Source organism: Nematolebias whitei, chromosome 4, assembly GCF_014905685.2.
Source record: "Nematolebias whitei isolate Nwh7 chromosome 4, NemWhi1, whole genome shotgun sequence".
Lineage (NCBI taxonomy): Eukaryota > Metazoa > Chordata > Actinopteri > Cyprinodontiformes > Rivulidae > Nematolebias > Nematolebias whitei.
This window is the reverse complement of record NC_056501.1, coordinates 49,419,709-49,435,898: the sequence shown is the minus strand read 5'-3', so window position 1 is coordinate 49,435,898 and position 16,190 is coordinate 49,419,709. Positions and strand designations below refer to the sequence as shown.

The 16,190-nt window shown below is 41.3% G+C and overlaps 1 protein-coding gene across 1 annotated transcript in view; it reads right to left on the bottom strand.

Moving 5' to 3' along the window:
* Nucleotides 1-15,767, bottom strand: part of hdac3 (histone deacetylase 3) — a 64,962-nt gene extending 49,195 nt beyond the window's left edge. The window contains exons 1-3 of the mRNA XM_037675426.1: nucleotides 15,591-15,767; nucleotides 9,053-9,135; nucleotides 8,822-8,964 (exon numbers count right to left, since the gene is read on the bottom strand). Coding sequence (XP_037531354.1) covers nucleotides 8,822-8,964; nucleotides 9,053-9,135; nucleotides 15,591-15,645 — 281 coding nt within the window. The 5' untranslated portion in view covers nucleotides 15,646-15,767. The remainder of the gene's footprint in view (nucleotides 1-8,821; nucleotides 8,965-9,052; nucleotides 9,136-15,590) is intronic.
* Nucleotides 15,768-16,190: the final 423 nt, after the last annotated feature.

Genomic DNA, 16,190 nt, shown 5'->3' with positions numbered 1-16,190 from the left:
AGATTGTTTTGATCGAACAGACTGGCAGGCTTTCAGAGAAGCTGCTGAAAATGGAGGATCACTTGATCTGGACCAATATGCATCCTCTGTTCTGGGTTACATTAGTACATGTACTGACACAGTCTCCACTATCAGAAATGTTAAAAACTACCCAAACAGAAAACCTTGGCTGAATGCAGAGGTGCACACCCTGCTAGAAGCCAGGAACACTGCCTTCAGGTCTGGAAACTCAGAGGAGCTGAGTAGGACAAGGAAAGAGCTGGTTGCTGGTATTAAGAAGGCCAAGGCCACATATGCACAGAGGATTGAGGGTCAATTCACCTCAAAAGACCCTTGGAGCATGTGGAGGAGCATTAAGTGCAAAACAGATTATAAAGGAAGGAGCGAACAATGCCCCAAAGACCCATCTCTGCCTGATGTCCTCAACAAGTTTTATGCACGCTTTGAAGACCCGAACAGACAACCCAGCACCAGACTCACCTCACCACCGGATGAAGAGCATTTCAGCATGACCTCAGCAGAAGTAAGGAGCACTACAGGAGGATTACTCCGGACAAGGCAACCAGCCCAGACAACATCCCCGGAAAAGTGTTGAAAGAATGTGCCGATCAGCTCTGCGAGGTGCTGGCAGACATCTTTAACACCTCACTTACCCTGGAGACAGTTCCCACCTGCCTGAAGACTGCCACCATCATCCCAGTCCCAAAAAGCTCTACAGTGACTGGTCTGAATGACTATCGGCCAGTGGCCCTCACCCCGATAGTTGCTAAATGCTTTGAAAAACTGGTCATGACTCACATCAAAACAACCATCAACATCAATGAGGACCCTCATCAGTATGCATACTGTGAGAACCGATCAACAGAGGATGCCATCTCCTCTGTGTTCCACACTGCGCTCAACCACCTGGAGCACAATGACTCCTACGTCCTATGCTCTTTGTGGACTTCACATCTGCCTTCAACACCATGATCCCACAAACCCTGATGGACAAACTATTCACACTAGGACTAAGCCCCTCCATTTGCAACTGGGTACTAGACTTCCTAACAAACAGACCACAGTAAGTGAGGATCCATAACTTCTTCTCCTCCACCATTACCCTCAGCACTGGCTCTCCTCAGGGATGTGTGTTGAGCCCCTCCTGTTTACTCTGGTCACATATGATTGTGCAGCTACCCGTCCAGGCTGTCATATTGTAAAGTTTGCAGATGATACAGCGGTGGTAGGATGCATCACAAACAATGATGAGTCCAGCTACAGGCAAGAGGTGGAACACCTGGAGAGCTGGTGCAAAAAGAATAACCTTCACATAAATGTGAAGAAAACAAAGGAGATGATTGTGGACTTCAGAAGGAACAAACACATCTACACCCCCCTGAACATAAGAGGATCTGCAGTGGAAGTGGTCTCCAGCTACAAGTATTGGGTGTGCACATGAATGACAACCTCAGCTGGGGCAACAACACCACCAGCCTGATCAAGAAAGCTCATCAGAGACTCCACTTCCTCAGGCGTCTGAGATGAGCTTGTCTGGGAAGCTCAGTCTTCACCTCCTTCTACAGGTGTGCAGTGGAGAGCATCCTGTGCTCCAGCATCAATGTGTGGCATGGAGGCTGCACAGCTGCAGAAAGAAAAGCTTTGCAGAGAGTGGTGAAGGCTGCACAGAAGATGTTGGAGTCAGTCTCCCCACCATCACAGACAATTACACCTCCAGATGCAGGAAGAGAGCCACCTGCATCATGAAGGACCCCACTCACCCAGCACACACACTTTTTGCCCCGCTCCCTTCAGGAAGGAAGTTGAAGAGAATTAAGTGTAGAACCACTAGAGTGAGAAACAGCTTCTACCCTGAGGCTGTAAGACTCATGAATCTCTAACCAGAATAATCACTGTGAAAAAAATCTCCTCATGTTGCTGCTGATCTGTTTCATGTTGCTGTTGATCTGTTTCATGTTGCTGCTGATCTGTTTCATGTTGCTGTTGATCTGTTTCACGTTGATGTGTTCATGCGTGCTCATCTGCTCACACAGACTCATGCTCATGTTCGTGCTGCTGTTCAACATAATGTTTTTATGTTATTTGTTAAGAAGCACTAAGTTCTTCCTTAACTTGTATATTTTAGTTCCTGAGTGTGGGGTTGTGAACATTTGGTTGGGTGTCAAAGTAATACTGAAATGTTTGTTACCATGTGGGTGTGTCCTCTGTGGCAGCCCTCTTGTGTTCCAGCTAAAGAGGAAGCCCGCCTCAAACCCAGCTCTTTTATAGGAAGTGAGCTGATGAGAGCAGGAGTTTGATTGGTGGAGAATTGAAGGAAAGTCAAAGTAATCAATTAAAAGAATAAACTGAATTGTAAACTGTGCATCTGTATACATGAAATGTTGTTCAATATTTCATTACCCATAAATAATTGTTAATGTTTAAATTGTTTATGTGATAATGAACTTTGTTGTTTTTTTCCATTCTGGAAGGCTGAGATGACTGGCCAATTCGAATTGAAGTCTGGGTCTGACCGGGTATATATATGGGTGGACTGTTGAATGTACCGAGAGAGAAAGTCTGATGGAAGGCTTCTCATTTTGGGAGCTGATGTGTTCTTTGTATGCCTGGAAACATTAAACCAACCTTGTTCGCTGCCCATCCAAGACAGATTGTCGTCTCCTCTTTTCCACCCGACACCTCTATGTGTAACACTATTAGTGCTTAGTGTATTTTTAGTTTGTTTTTCTTAGTTCACATCTTAGATGGCATCATTGTTTTTCTTTTACATTTTATTGTTGGATGTAACTGGGACCCTGTGTACATAATTTCACTCCACCACATGTGGTGCGAATGACAAAGAATCTCTGACTCTGACTTTTTTATTTCGGGCTAAGACAGCTCTAAAATATTGACTAGTTTTTTGTGGGGAAAACAACATTTAAAAAATTTATTTTTAGGCAGTTACAGTGAGGAAAATAAGTATTTGAACACCCAGCGACTTTGTAAGTTCTCCCACTTAGAAATCATGGGGGGGTCTGAAATTTTCATCTTAGATGCATGTCCACTGTGAGAGACATGTTCTAAAAAATTAATCCGGAAATCAAAATGTATGATTTTTTAAAATAATTTATTTGTGTGTTACTGCTGCAAATAAGTATTTGAACACCTGTGAACATCAATGTTAATATTTGGTACAGTAGCCTTTGTTTGTAATTACAGAGATCAAACGTTTCCTGTAGTTTGTCACCAGGTGTGCACACACTGCAGCAGAGATTTTGGCCCACTCCTCCACACAGATCTTCTCTAGATCAGCCAGGTTTCTGGGCTATCGCTGAGAAACACGGAGTTTGAGCTCCCTCCAAAGATTTTCTATAGAATTTAGGTCTGGAGACTGGCTAGGCCACTCCAGAACCTTGATATGCTTCTTACGGAGCCACTCCTTGGTAGGGCTGAGTACCGAACCGAGGTTCTTTTATGGCACCGACCGAACTGCACCGGTCGGTGTATGGATTGAAACGTCACTCTTCTTTCGGTGTCAAGTTTTGGTATTGGCTGTAACGTGTCACGTGGTTTCAGCATGCAGGCAGGTAAAACACCAGACATATGACAAACAGACTACGTGTTTACACCCAGAGCTGTATAGAGCTGCCGCACATAATCTATGTATAATGTATGTCTATGGTGCTGGTGACGCCCACAGACGGGTTCACGTGTGCAGCACGTGTTGTCTAACGGCTTCGACAACACGCGAGCAGAAAGTTGCTCCGTGTTTTTCTGCGAGGAGAGAGGAGTTCAGCAGCCACCCCCTCCTCCTCTCAGCATTAAAGTCAGCCTGTGAGTAGAGCCTGAACGTCCTGATTCATTATCTCCATGACCGGACTCTTCATCAAAGAACTCCGAGGACGGCTCTGTGTCTGTGCTTCAGCTGGTGAGTTTACGTTTCTTAACGTAACTGCAGTTTAACACGTACATCGCGGTGAATTAAACTATGATCCATGTAACACTAACTTTAAGATATTGGTGTGTAAATTTATTTTATGGGTATCTATGTAGCTAGCTAAACTCAGAAGCTAACTAAAGATTGACAACAACATAAATCTTAGCTTGTAAAACTGCTCATCCATCCAGTCAGCTGCTTAAACATTTCACCAATGTTCACTGTTTATGTTCATGTTCTCTTCACAGGAGCCTCTGACCCAGATGTGAGGAGGACAAAAGAAAAGCGAGGTGGGGCCACAGGACCGTCAAACTTTGTTGTTAAAAGTTTGCTGCTTTTTCTACAGTGGTGCTGCATGGTGGAGGTAAATAAACTGTAAAGGATTTTGTTGACCAGTTAAGCTTTTATCTCTCAGCCTAGATATTTTTTTTGGGTAATAATAACACAACCATGTTATTGTTGTTTTGTTCTAATGTCAATTAGGGAGATGATCAGAGCCCTAAACCCCAGAGAATCACAGAGAAGATTCAGGAAGAGACACAGATGTCTTGTTTTTATGTAAGAAAACTGCTTGGAATAGAAAAATACCAAAGTTAAAAAATAAACTCACAATTTGTACTGTAATGTGTAACGTAATTTTATTCTTGTTAGAATTAATAGTAATTACAAAATTGGTACCGAAAAAAGAACCGTCCAGGAACCGACACCGAAGTGAAGGTACCGACATCGACACCGGCACCAATACCAATTTTTTTAGAAGGGTACCCAGCCCTACTCCTTGGTCATCCTGGCTGTGCGCTTCGGGTCATTGTCATGTTGGAAGACCCAGCCACGACCCATCTTCAATGCTCCAACTGATTGTATGGGGTGGACAGGTGTCTTTATGCAGCTAATGACCACAAACAGGTGCTTCTATTTTAGAATAAGTGGAGTGGAGGTGGACTTTTTAGAGGCAGCCTAACACGTCTTTGAGAGCCAGAATTGTTGCTGATTGGCAGGTGTTCAAATACTTATTTGCAGCAGTAAAAAAAACAAATAACTTATTAAAAAATCTTACATTGTGATTTCTGGATTTTTTTTTTAGATTATGTCTCTCAAAGTGGACATGCACCTAAGATGAAAACTTCAGACCCCTCCATGATTTCTAAGTGGGAGAACTTGCAAAGTCGCAGGGTGTTCAAATACTTATTTTCCTCACTGTATATAAGGTTGATTTTCCCCTTAAGAACCATCAATAAACATTAAGTTGAAGACATTAAAGTTCATGCTCAATCATCCAGGTACAAAATCCAATACTGGTCAGTCAGGTCAACATGGATTTTGTACCTGGATGATTGAGCATGAACTTTGATGTTTTGAACCACTTTGGCTGTGGCTGTCTGCCTGGGATGAGTCGACGGGGGACAGGACAGCCCCCAGAAACCATCTTATCACCAGCAAACTGGTTGGTCCACTAAAGGAGTGTACTGCTTAGTGGAGAAAACAGTTTACTTGGGACTCCTACGACTGATGAAGCCCTCAGGACAGAGGGCGAAACGTCTTTCCACAAAAAACAAACTGTCCAGTTGACCTGAATGACCATTAATGGCTTAAGACGAAGGGTTAAAACAGTCTTATTCAAATGTACACAATATGATGCTTTTGATGTCGATCAGACTTCACAATCTTGTTTGTAGTTACAGAAAATAAAACAAAGTTTTTGAGTTGCATGCATTCAGCTGGGACCTCTGCAACATAAAGAATAAAGATGAATTAATTGTGAAATAATTCTTTATTAGAGCATTGAAAAGGTTTGTTTTCTCGCTATACAAAATTGATTGGCAGTTGCTGGTGATTATGACTTCATAACTCTTTTCATGCCTGTGATGCTGGTAAGACATTTTCATCAGTGATCAGTGTTTAAACAGTCTGCGTTCACCAATATTTTTCCGCATAGAACGTCTATGTGTTGACGTTGGGAAATGACTCCAGCTTCTTAATATGAGCCATTAGCCTCTATTGAGCTACATATATACATCGCCTTCATCGTTATACCATGTTTTAATTTTCTAATAATTGGGACTGAGTGAATTCATTCTGTGACGATGACCCCTAAAGAGAACCAAAAACAATCTTCCTTTCACAACAACTGAGACATTCCTGTCCAGTCTCAGACCTGGGACAGTTTAACACCTTCTCAGCAACACTCCAGTCTGGACAATGTCCAAAAGAGACTTTCACTGTAGTAAAAACATTGATAAATCTGATAATATGTGAAAGCCCTTTCTGTGAACCCAAAAGTGAATGTTTTCAGTTTAAACAGAACACCAAAAAAGTTCTGGTAACAACCTGTACCAAGATCAAACCAAGCCACTATCCCTCAATTCATAAATCAGGATGATAACAGAAAGAACCTTGTAGGTGTTCAAAGGAATTCCTTTTTTGTGAACAGCCATGTTTCCCTTGCTGTATTCAGAAGGACTGACACAGACTCTCACCTCCTATTATGGAAAATTAAAAATGTTTTTCTGTAATGAAATAATTGTTTACTGGGAATAACTAATAACTTGCCTTGTTTTCTTTTACAGCTAACAGGAAACTGTTCTGTTCACAAGTTTAACAGAAGTGTTTTTATTGATTTAATTTCACTTAATGATAGAAGTGTTTTACTTTTTTTTTTATTTGAGGACTTCTCAGCAGAATGAATTAAGGTAATGCTTAATTTAGTTGGTAAAAGTTAAACCAAATTAAAAAGTCCAACCCTCTGTCCTGATTGGTTGAAATCAATCATGCACCTTCAGAGTTGTGGGTGGTAGTTGAAAAGTTGAAGGAGAGGGACCCTTAGAAGTGAGGAGTAGACAGACAGAAGAGAAAGAAGGAAAAGGAAAGACCTCTTAAGAGGAAGGTCGGAAAGAGATCTCCAAAGAAGTAGTAGTAGTAAGCTTTTAGAAGACAAACCTACAGAAAGCTTCATTATAAAAAAGAAAGTTTCCATTTTAGCCAAGTTTGATAGAACTATCTTCAGCGCTCCAGAGAGACCTGCAGCTGCATCACCAGAGCTAATAACAGCGACACAGAACTCCATAAGAAGCGTCGGCTGACCAGGCAGAACCAGTGATCAGACTCCTGATGTGCAGGGACGTGAAAGAAACATCCACCGTCATGTCACAGACCATCTACACAGAAAGACATTTAGAGAGTCCCACATTTGGTATCTGCGGCAGCCGTTTGAAGACTACTCCCAGTAGGAGAAAGCTGATTTACTCTGGGATGTGATGTCTGGTGTCCTTAAATTTAGATTTCAGCCAAATTAGTATTAACTCAGTTCAGTAATTATTTCCCTTAAATTTAAAACCCAAATTTAACCCTTGAATAAATGTAAACAATAGTTAAATTTGCATAGTTAATTTGCCCTGCTGAAAGTTTCAGAATATTACATTTAATTTTATTTATTCCATCTCGTTTTGGTTTGGGTAATGAGACCTAATAATTCCATTTCACCTGTTAATTTCTGCTAACAAATATTATAAAGGTCAAGTTAATTGCCATAAACTCTGGTTGTTAAACACAGCCATCATTTAAATGTAAGCAATAATTTCCAATAGTTATTTGCCCATATATAGCCAAATAAATGTCATAAAATTGTGTGTTTTGTTTATGATATCTGAATCTTTCATGCAAAAGAACTCACTGTAAAAAGGTTAATTCGAGGTCACCTGGATCGGAGACTACCTCACAGGTTGACCACAGTATGTGAGGCTGCAGAACACCACCTCAGACACCATACTGAGCAGCACAGGGGCTCCTCAGGGGACGGTCCTCTCACCATTTCTGTTCACCCCCTATACCTCAGACTTCAGGTACAACTCACAATCCTGTCATCTGCAGAAGCTTTCAGATGACTCTGCCATTGTGGGCTGCATCACTGGTGACCAGGAAGCTGAATACAGAGGTGTGGTGGACAGAACCACCTGCAACTCAAAGTTGAAAAAACTGAAGAGCTGCAGGTGGACTACAGGAAGAAGATCAGCCTCCTCAACACTATCAACATCAAGGGTACTAAGGTGGACACTGTGGACTGCTACAGTTACCTGGGGGTTCACCTAGACAATAAACTGAACTGGACAGCTAACACTAATGCCCTCTACAAGAAAGGGCAGAGTCGCTTTTTTCTTCTGAGAAGACTCAGGTTCTTTAACATCTGCAGGACCATGCTGTAGATGTTTTATTACTCTGTGGTCTCCAGCGTCGTCTTCTACGTTGTAGTGTGCTGGGGCAGCAGGGTGAAGAAAGCTGATGCCATTAGACTCGATAAACTCATCAAGAGCTGCTCAGTTCTGGGAGTGGACCTGCAGTCTCTGACAGAGGTGTCTGAGCAGTGGATGCTGAGGAAATTGCTCCAGATCCTGAACAACACGTCACACCCCCTGCACGACACCCTGGACTTTTACCGCAGCACCTTCGAGCGTAGACTGAGACCACCGAGGTGCTCCACAGATCAACACAGAAAGTCCTTCCTTCCTGTGGCTATCAAACTTTTCAACTCCTCCCCCTTTCTGCACATAGGACAATAAAATTTATCCTGTATTACAATAAACTTTTTAATGTTTCTGTCTGCACCTGTTTAGAACTTAATTTTTGGCATTTTTATATTCTCTGTTATTTTTTATATCTTGTGATTCTTGTGTATGTTCCTTTGTACTCTGGCACAATAATTTCATGCGAGATCAATAAAGTTCTAGTTTATCTTAAACAGTAACATTTATGGAGACTGACGTTCTCAAAGACTTTTCTCTCAAAGCTTTGGGAGTGGTGCCCCTTCAGAATAAAATTCTTCTTCAAAATTATCCCTATTCGCTACACCTCCTACTCAAAAAGTTACTGAGGAGGATGAAATCTGTCCTGAAAAGCAGCAGCTCTTACCAGTCATCTCCCACATTAAAAGCGTTGAGGCTCTTGGTGAAGCCCTGCATATTATTAGGACTGACTTTCTGCAGGAAGTCAATGTAATCTTCAGAGTGGAAACGACACATGTCATGCTGAGAAGCTTTGTACGGCTTGAAAACCTGGTCAGTAATTAAAGAGAAAAAAGAATTCATTGCAAAAGCACCAACAGGTTCTGAATCTGTGACACAAATACTCAATGCTGCTTACCATCATTTTCTTGTAGAGGCCGTAGTGTAACACCAGGCTGTGGGTGAGGGACAACCGGTGAGGCTTCATGGGGTGGCCAGCACCTAAAAGAGACACAGTCTATGTTGTTTCAGTAAAACTAAACATTTTAAGGTTCATTGTCATTCGCATCACATGTGGTATATGAGGTGAAATGAAATTGTGTACCCAAGGTCCCAGATACAACCAAAAATAGCTAAACATAAAATTAAGTATAAAAAGAAACAGTATACAAGGATCTAAGATACACAATAAACTAGGGCTGGGTACCCTTCTAAAAAAATTGGTATTGGTACCGGTGTCGATGTCGGTACCTTCACTTCGGTGTCTGCTCCTGGACGGATCTTTTTTCGGTACCAATTTTGTAATTACTATTAATTCTAACAAGAATAAAATTACGTTACACATTACAGTACAAATTGTGAGTTTTATTTTTTAACTTTGGTATTTTTCTATTCCAAGCAGTTTTCTTAAATAAAAACAAACAAACAATTTCCAGGTCAAAAGACCAGTTACAAACCAGTGACACATCAGTGTCTAATGTTCACTGCTACACACCGAGGACCTTTTCACTGAACAGTTTGTCTTCAGAAACATCAACATGTCTGTTTTCTCTGGACACAAACAAGATGCTCCTGGCTGATGGTGTCTCCAGCAGTAGAACATGTTCACTCTGAGGGTGTGGATGATGTTGTTGCACACACAGATACCTGGTTGCCAGTTTGATAGCACTGACACAGTGTCCCTCACATTCCACCAGCAGGTCACTGGACTCACTGAGGTTAGGGTTGATGCAGACATCTGCACCTCTTCCTGAATCTTCTCTGTGATTCTCTGGGGTTTAGGGCTCTGATCATATCCCTAATTGACATTAGAACAAAACAATAACATGGTTGTGTTATTATTACCCAAAAAAAATATCTAGGCTGAGAGATAAAAGCTTAACTGGTCAACAAAATCCTTTACAGTTTATTTACCTCCACCATGCAGCACCACTGTAGAAAAAGCAGCAAACTTTTAACAACAAAGTTTGACGGTCCTGTGGCCCCACCTCGCTTTTCTTTTGTCCTCCTCACATCTGGGTCAGAGGCTCCTGTGAGGAGAATATGAACATAAACAGTGAACATTGGTGAAATGTTTAAGCAGCTGACTGGATGGATGAGCAGTTTTACAAGCTAAGATTTATGTTGTTGTCAATCTTTAGTTAGCTTCTGAGTTTAGCTAGCTACATAGATACCCATGAAATAAATTTACACACTAATATCTTAAAAAGTTAGCGTTACATGGATCATAGTTTAATTCACCGCGATGTACGTGTTAAACTGCAGTTACGTTAACAAACGTAAACTCACCAGCTGAAGCACAGACACAGAGCCGTCCTCGGAGTTCTTTGATGAAGAGTCCGGTCGTGGAGATAATGAATCAGGACGTTCAGGCTCTACTCACAGGCTGACTTTAATGCTGAGACGAGGAGGAGGGGGTGGCTGCTGAACTCCTCTCTCCTCGCAGAAAAACACGAAGCAACTTTCTGCTCGCGTGTTGTCGAAGCCGTTAGACAACACGTGCTGCACACGTGAACCCGTCTGTGTGCGTCACCAGCACCATAGACATACATTATTCATAGATTAGGTGCGGCAGCTCTATACAGCTCTGGGTGTAATCTGGGTGTAGTGTTTGTCATATGTCTGGTGTTTTACCTGCCTGCATATTAAAACCACGTGACACGTTACAGCCAATACAGAAACTTGACACCGAAAGAAGAGTGACGTTTCAATACATACACCGACCGGTGCAGTTCGGTCGGTGCCATAAAAGAACCTTGGTTCGGTACTCAGCCCTACAATAAACACTAATAATGTAAAATCATATGGTATATTAAATAGCAGCCTGAAAAGGAGTCTGTATTGAGCAGATGGGTATGAATACAGCAGCTTAAAGGCAATAAATCAGCATCATGGATAATCAGCAGCACAGATAAAGTGACATATCAATTAAAGTGGCGTTACGGTGGGTGGGGGGGGGGGCGGGGTGTTACAGTGATTTTCCTGGTTATAGATTTATGAGTCTAAGCTTCAGGGTAGAAGCTGTACCTCAGTCCAGTGGTTCTACACTTAATGCTACGCAACCTCCTGCCTGAGAGGAGAGGGGAAAAAAGTGTGAGTGCTGGGTGAGTGGGGTCCTTCATGATGCAGGTAGTCCTCTTCCTGCATCTGGAGGTGTAGATGTCTGTGATGGTGGGAAGGCTGACTTAACAGACTTCTGTGTAGCCTTCAAAACTCTCTGCAGAGCTTTTTTTCTGCAGCTGTGCAGCCCCCGTGCCACACATTGATGCTGGAGCACAGGATGCTCTCCACTGCACACTTGTAGAAGGAAGTGAGGACTGAGCTTCCCAGTCCAGCTCACCTCCGTCTCCTGAGGAAGTAAACGTCGCTGATAGAGCCGAGTACCGAACTTTGGTTCTTTTATCGTACCGACCGAAATGCTTCGGTCTTTATTAGTATCAATATATGCCTCGACTTTCAGTGTCAAATTTCGATGATTGGCTGCAATGTTACATGCGGTTTCAACCATTTTGATCAATACGAGCGTAACTCTGGACCCCCCCCCCTGTGTGTCAAAAGGCATGGGGGACACAAAGTTATCTAAACGGTTCGTTTCGGAGCATGCTGAAGGGGAGGGGCCAGACCTCAAAGTTTGACAGCTCGCCATGAAAAACTAAACACTAATAGCTCCTACAAGAAAACTGAGACATCAAAAACCTTCAGTGATTGATCCACATCCGGTCCCCTGCAAGACTGAATGGTCAAACATCAAACATCACTAAAAAGACACGCCCCCTGACAACAGGAAGTATAAAGTTTTACATTGAACGATCCCTATCTGACCCATGTTACCTGATCAGCATGATAGTGTGTCCAGTGACTGAAGACATGTTGGTGCAACTTGCTTTCCAACACTGACAGTTTTGGGTGGAACATGTGGGCGGCGCGGCAAAGTAAGACGTAACGCCGTCGCCATACGTTTGGCGCTAAATTCCACAGTTTTGAACCGAGGTGCACCAAAATCAGTACGATCGATCATTGTCCACATCTTGAACAGGAAGCCATGATAAGTGGTCAATAGCCTCCACAGCGCCCCTTAGAATATTTTAAAACCTCAGCCCCAAGCCACTTTTTGACGGATAATTCTGAAACTCAGCAAACATCTGTATCTTCTCAGGACCTATGAAAAAGTCTCTTGGAGCCCTGGACCAAAACCAACAGGAAGTCGGCCATTTTGGGTCAAAGTGTCATTTTTGAGCTTTTCTAATTGCCAATTTTAATGAACTCCTCCTAGGAATTTGGAAGGATTACCTTCAAACTTGGTTAATACGCCCTTAAGACATTGGAGAGTAAAAGTTATCTAAAGCTTGCATTTTCGTATATGTTAAAGGGGCGTGGCCAGGCCTAAAAGTTTCGCTTCACGCCATAAATTTCCAAACACTATAACTTTCACATTGAAAGACGGAAATGCACGAAACTTGGCATGACACATTCCTGTTGGATGCCCGACGATCCAATGTGGTCATATTTTGACGTCATCAAAGCCCCGCCCCCTCAGAACAGGAAGTCTCTTTTTTAACTTGGAATACTCCCTCTTTGACACCAATGACCTAATCAGGATGATCCTGTGTTAGGAGACAAATAATATGGTCTGATTTGATTTAAAGCGCAAACTATTTTTGCTAGAGGATGTGGGAGTGGCGAATTAAAAAGTGACGCCATTGCAATACGTTTGGCTCTAAACTGCACAGATTTCAGCCGAGATGCACAAGGATCGATCATTATCCACCCCTTGAACAGGTATCCATGATAAGTGGCCAATAGCCTCCACAGCACCACCTACATTATTCCTACAATTATAGCTCAGTGATACAACATCCGATCTGCACCAGATTTATTGTACGTCATCATGTAGGACTTTTATACGCATTGATATTGTGGTTTAACATATGACTCTAGTGCGCCCCCTATTTATTCAAACTGTTATATCTCAATGATATATTATCCGATCTGCACCAGATTTTTGGTGCATGATCAGTGAGCACTTGTATATACATTTGTGTTATTTAACATTTGACTCGAGTGCGCCCCTAGATTATTCCAAAATTTATATGTCAGCGATATATCATCCGATCAGAACTAGATTTTTTATGCATAATCAGTGAGCACACGCCTAGACACATTGATATTGTGGTTTAACATATGACTCAAGTGCGCCCTCTAGATTATCTAATCAGTTATATCTCAGTGAAATATCATCCGAACTAGGCCAGATTTTTAGTAAGTAATTAGTGAGCACTTCTACACACACTGGTATTGTTGTTTAACTTTTGACTCAAGTGCGCTCCTAGATTATTCCAACAGTTATATCTCAGTGAAATATCACCCAATATGTACCAAATGTTATGTGACTGATCGTGAGCACTTATAGACACACTAGTATTGTTGATTCATGACATCACTTAAGCCCCACCTAGTCAGAGAAAAAAATGTTGATTACTGGATGACACATTGTATTATGAAATTCTTTATCAAAAGGGCTCGTGAAACGGTCGGCACATATTCAGACAAATGGAAAAAATGAAAGACTGAAGCTGTTACTGCTAGGATAAATTAGTGTCCTTTATTATCCTGCCACAGAAAACAGCCAAGCAAAAAACAAACATGTACACTCGTACACTCTTAACACAGATTGATATGAAATAACTTCTCACCGTGACACTGGCCGGGAAGTCGTTTTCGACCCAGGTAAAGGAGAATCACATCAAAATGGCGCGTGGCACCAGCGCGCGTCTGATCCATCACAGGACTTCCCAAGATTAAGTTGCCTGTCACACTTCCTTTATACCTTCCCTGACCGGATCGCGTGAGAGCATTCAAAACAAGTTTGATGGTTACCAGAACAACAGATCTAATTAAACCATCATCAAAGTGATGGCTCATCCTTCCAGTAAGGAGAGCCTGTGACCGTAAAAGCGGGCCAAAGCTTCCAGGTCAAGAGCACTCCTAATGCTTATTAAAGCATTCCTAAAGAGCACCCCTCCGTCCCTTCTGCAAACCATCAAAGAGTGTCTAAATATTATAAGCAACACACACACACAAAGTATATGTTTGAACAGGCATAAAGGCGACCCAACACCTCATAAAACATAATACAAAATACAATCCCTAATATGTGAATAACACGTTGTATAAGTGTGTTTAAATAAGTGTAATATAGGTCTAGATTGACATAAAAGCATTAAAATAATAATTTCTATATCATTCCACCCTTGCTTTTATGGCAATTTTAGACATTTAATTCTGAATAAGTAACACACACAATATATATATGTTTGAATAGGCATAAAGGCAACTTAATACATTGATACAAAACATATTTTTATTTCACACATCCAGCTTCACACTGTGTAAGATATTAGACTGAAACTTTGTTTGATAACTGCTGGTTACCACACATGAAATGTTGAAAAGCTTAAAGAAAGTGCTTGTCAAACATTTGCCACAAAACAGGAAGTCAGCGTAACTCCTGTCTGGAAGGTCAGATTCTGACTATACTTGTAAGACCTGCAGCTGTACAAGTAACGTCATGGACGGAAGGCGATCTTGAACATTCGGGAAATGCGCCCCATGGTGAACGTGTAAGGGATTGGCACAAGAGTATTTGCGATGGCGACTGGGTGGACTAGCTGGAGCTCCGGCCATCGCCGTAAAACCGGAGCAGCGCTTTACTGCGAGGGCCTCCAATGCTGCTTGCAGCTTTAATTAGTTCATGTTTTTCTTAGTTCATATCTTAGATCTTGTTACTGTATTTCTTTGACATTTTATTGTTGGATGTAACTGGGAACTTGTGTACACAATCTTGCTCCACCATATGTACCACATGTGGCGCGAATGACAAATAAAGAAACTCTGACTCTGACACCATATCTAGCACTGTAGGGAGACAACAGGACAAGATCGTCTGCATACATTAAATGATTTACAAGATGGTTACCCACCATACACCAGGTCTTACAATCATTTAGTTCAACAGACAAATCATCAAGGTACAAGTTTAAAAAGTTTTAGAATTGCTGGTATTTTTATATTCTGTTTTTTTTTATACATTCTATGTTATTTTTTGTATCTTGTGTGATTCTTTGTGTTTGTTCCTTTGTACTGAAACTCTGGCACAACAACTTCCTGCGGGATCAATAAAGTTCTACCTTATCTTCAGTCTTGTAACCAAGCCAACACAAAAAAATCAATAAAATGACTAAATGACGTGCCAAGATCATTTAAATTCATAAGTCGTACAAAACATAAAAACTAAACCCCTAAAGATAAGCGCTAAACAGTCTGAAAATGCATACATAGGTTCATCAAGGTACGACTTTAAACAAATAACAATGAATCGATCATTTTGAAAGCAACTAGCATGTGGCTAGCTAACGACTGCGCTTCTTCCAGTCTGTTTCACCAATAACCGCACTTACCGTAATGAAAGTTGCCCACATCCGGGTCATAAAAGTAAGATGTTCTGTTGGTCATTTTAAGAGCTACAACTCCTAACTTTATGTAAAATACTACAGTACTCCTATTCCTGCAGCGTTACCTGCTGCATATTTCTTTCATTAGTAGCCGAAACCACGGACGAGAATACGTCATCACTCTGCGTCAGTAAGCTTTTTTTTTTTTTTAAAGAAAACTTTATTTTACAAAAAACAAGTACAAACAAATATGGCAATTCACAATAGTGTAACTCTAAAAAGGGTATAACAGAGGCAGATTTCGATATGAAAAAAAAGAAAGAAAGAACGAGAAAAAGAAATAAATTAATATAAACTACAACAATGGGTTATATGTTTTAGGATTAGCATGCATTGGTGAGCAATTCCATGAACATTTCATACAGGTCGCCATGTGTTTCCATATATTTCAGATATTTCAAATATAACTGGAATTCAGATAAAAAAAATTAAATCTGAAGGATGATCTTAGCACTCTCTGTTTATGAATAAAGAATTTTGCAAAATATCAAACAAAATATCAGATTACAACCGAGTTCCATTTTTTTGTTTTTCAATAATACTCCA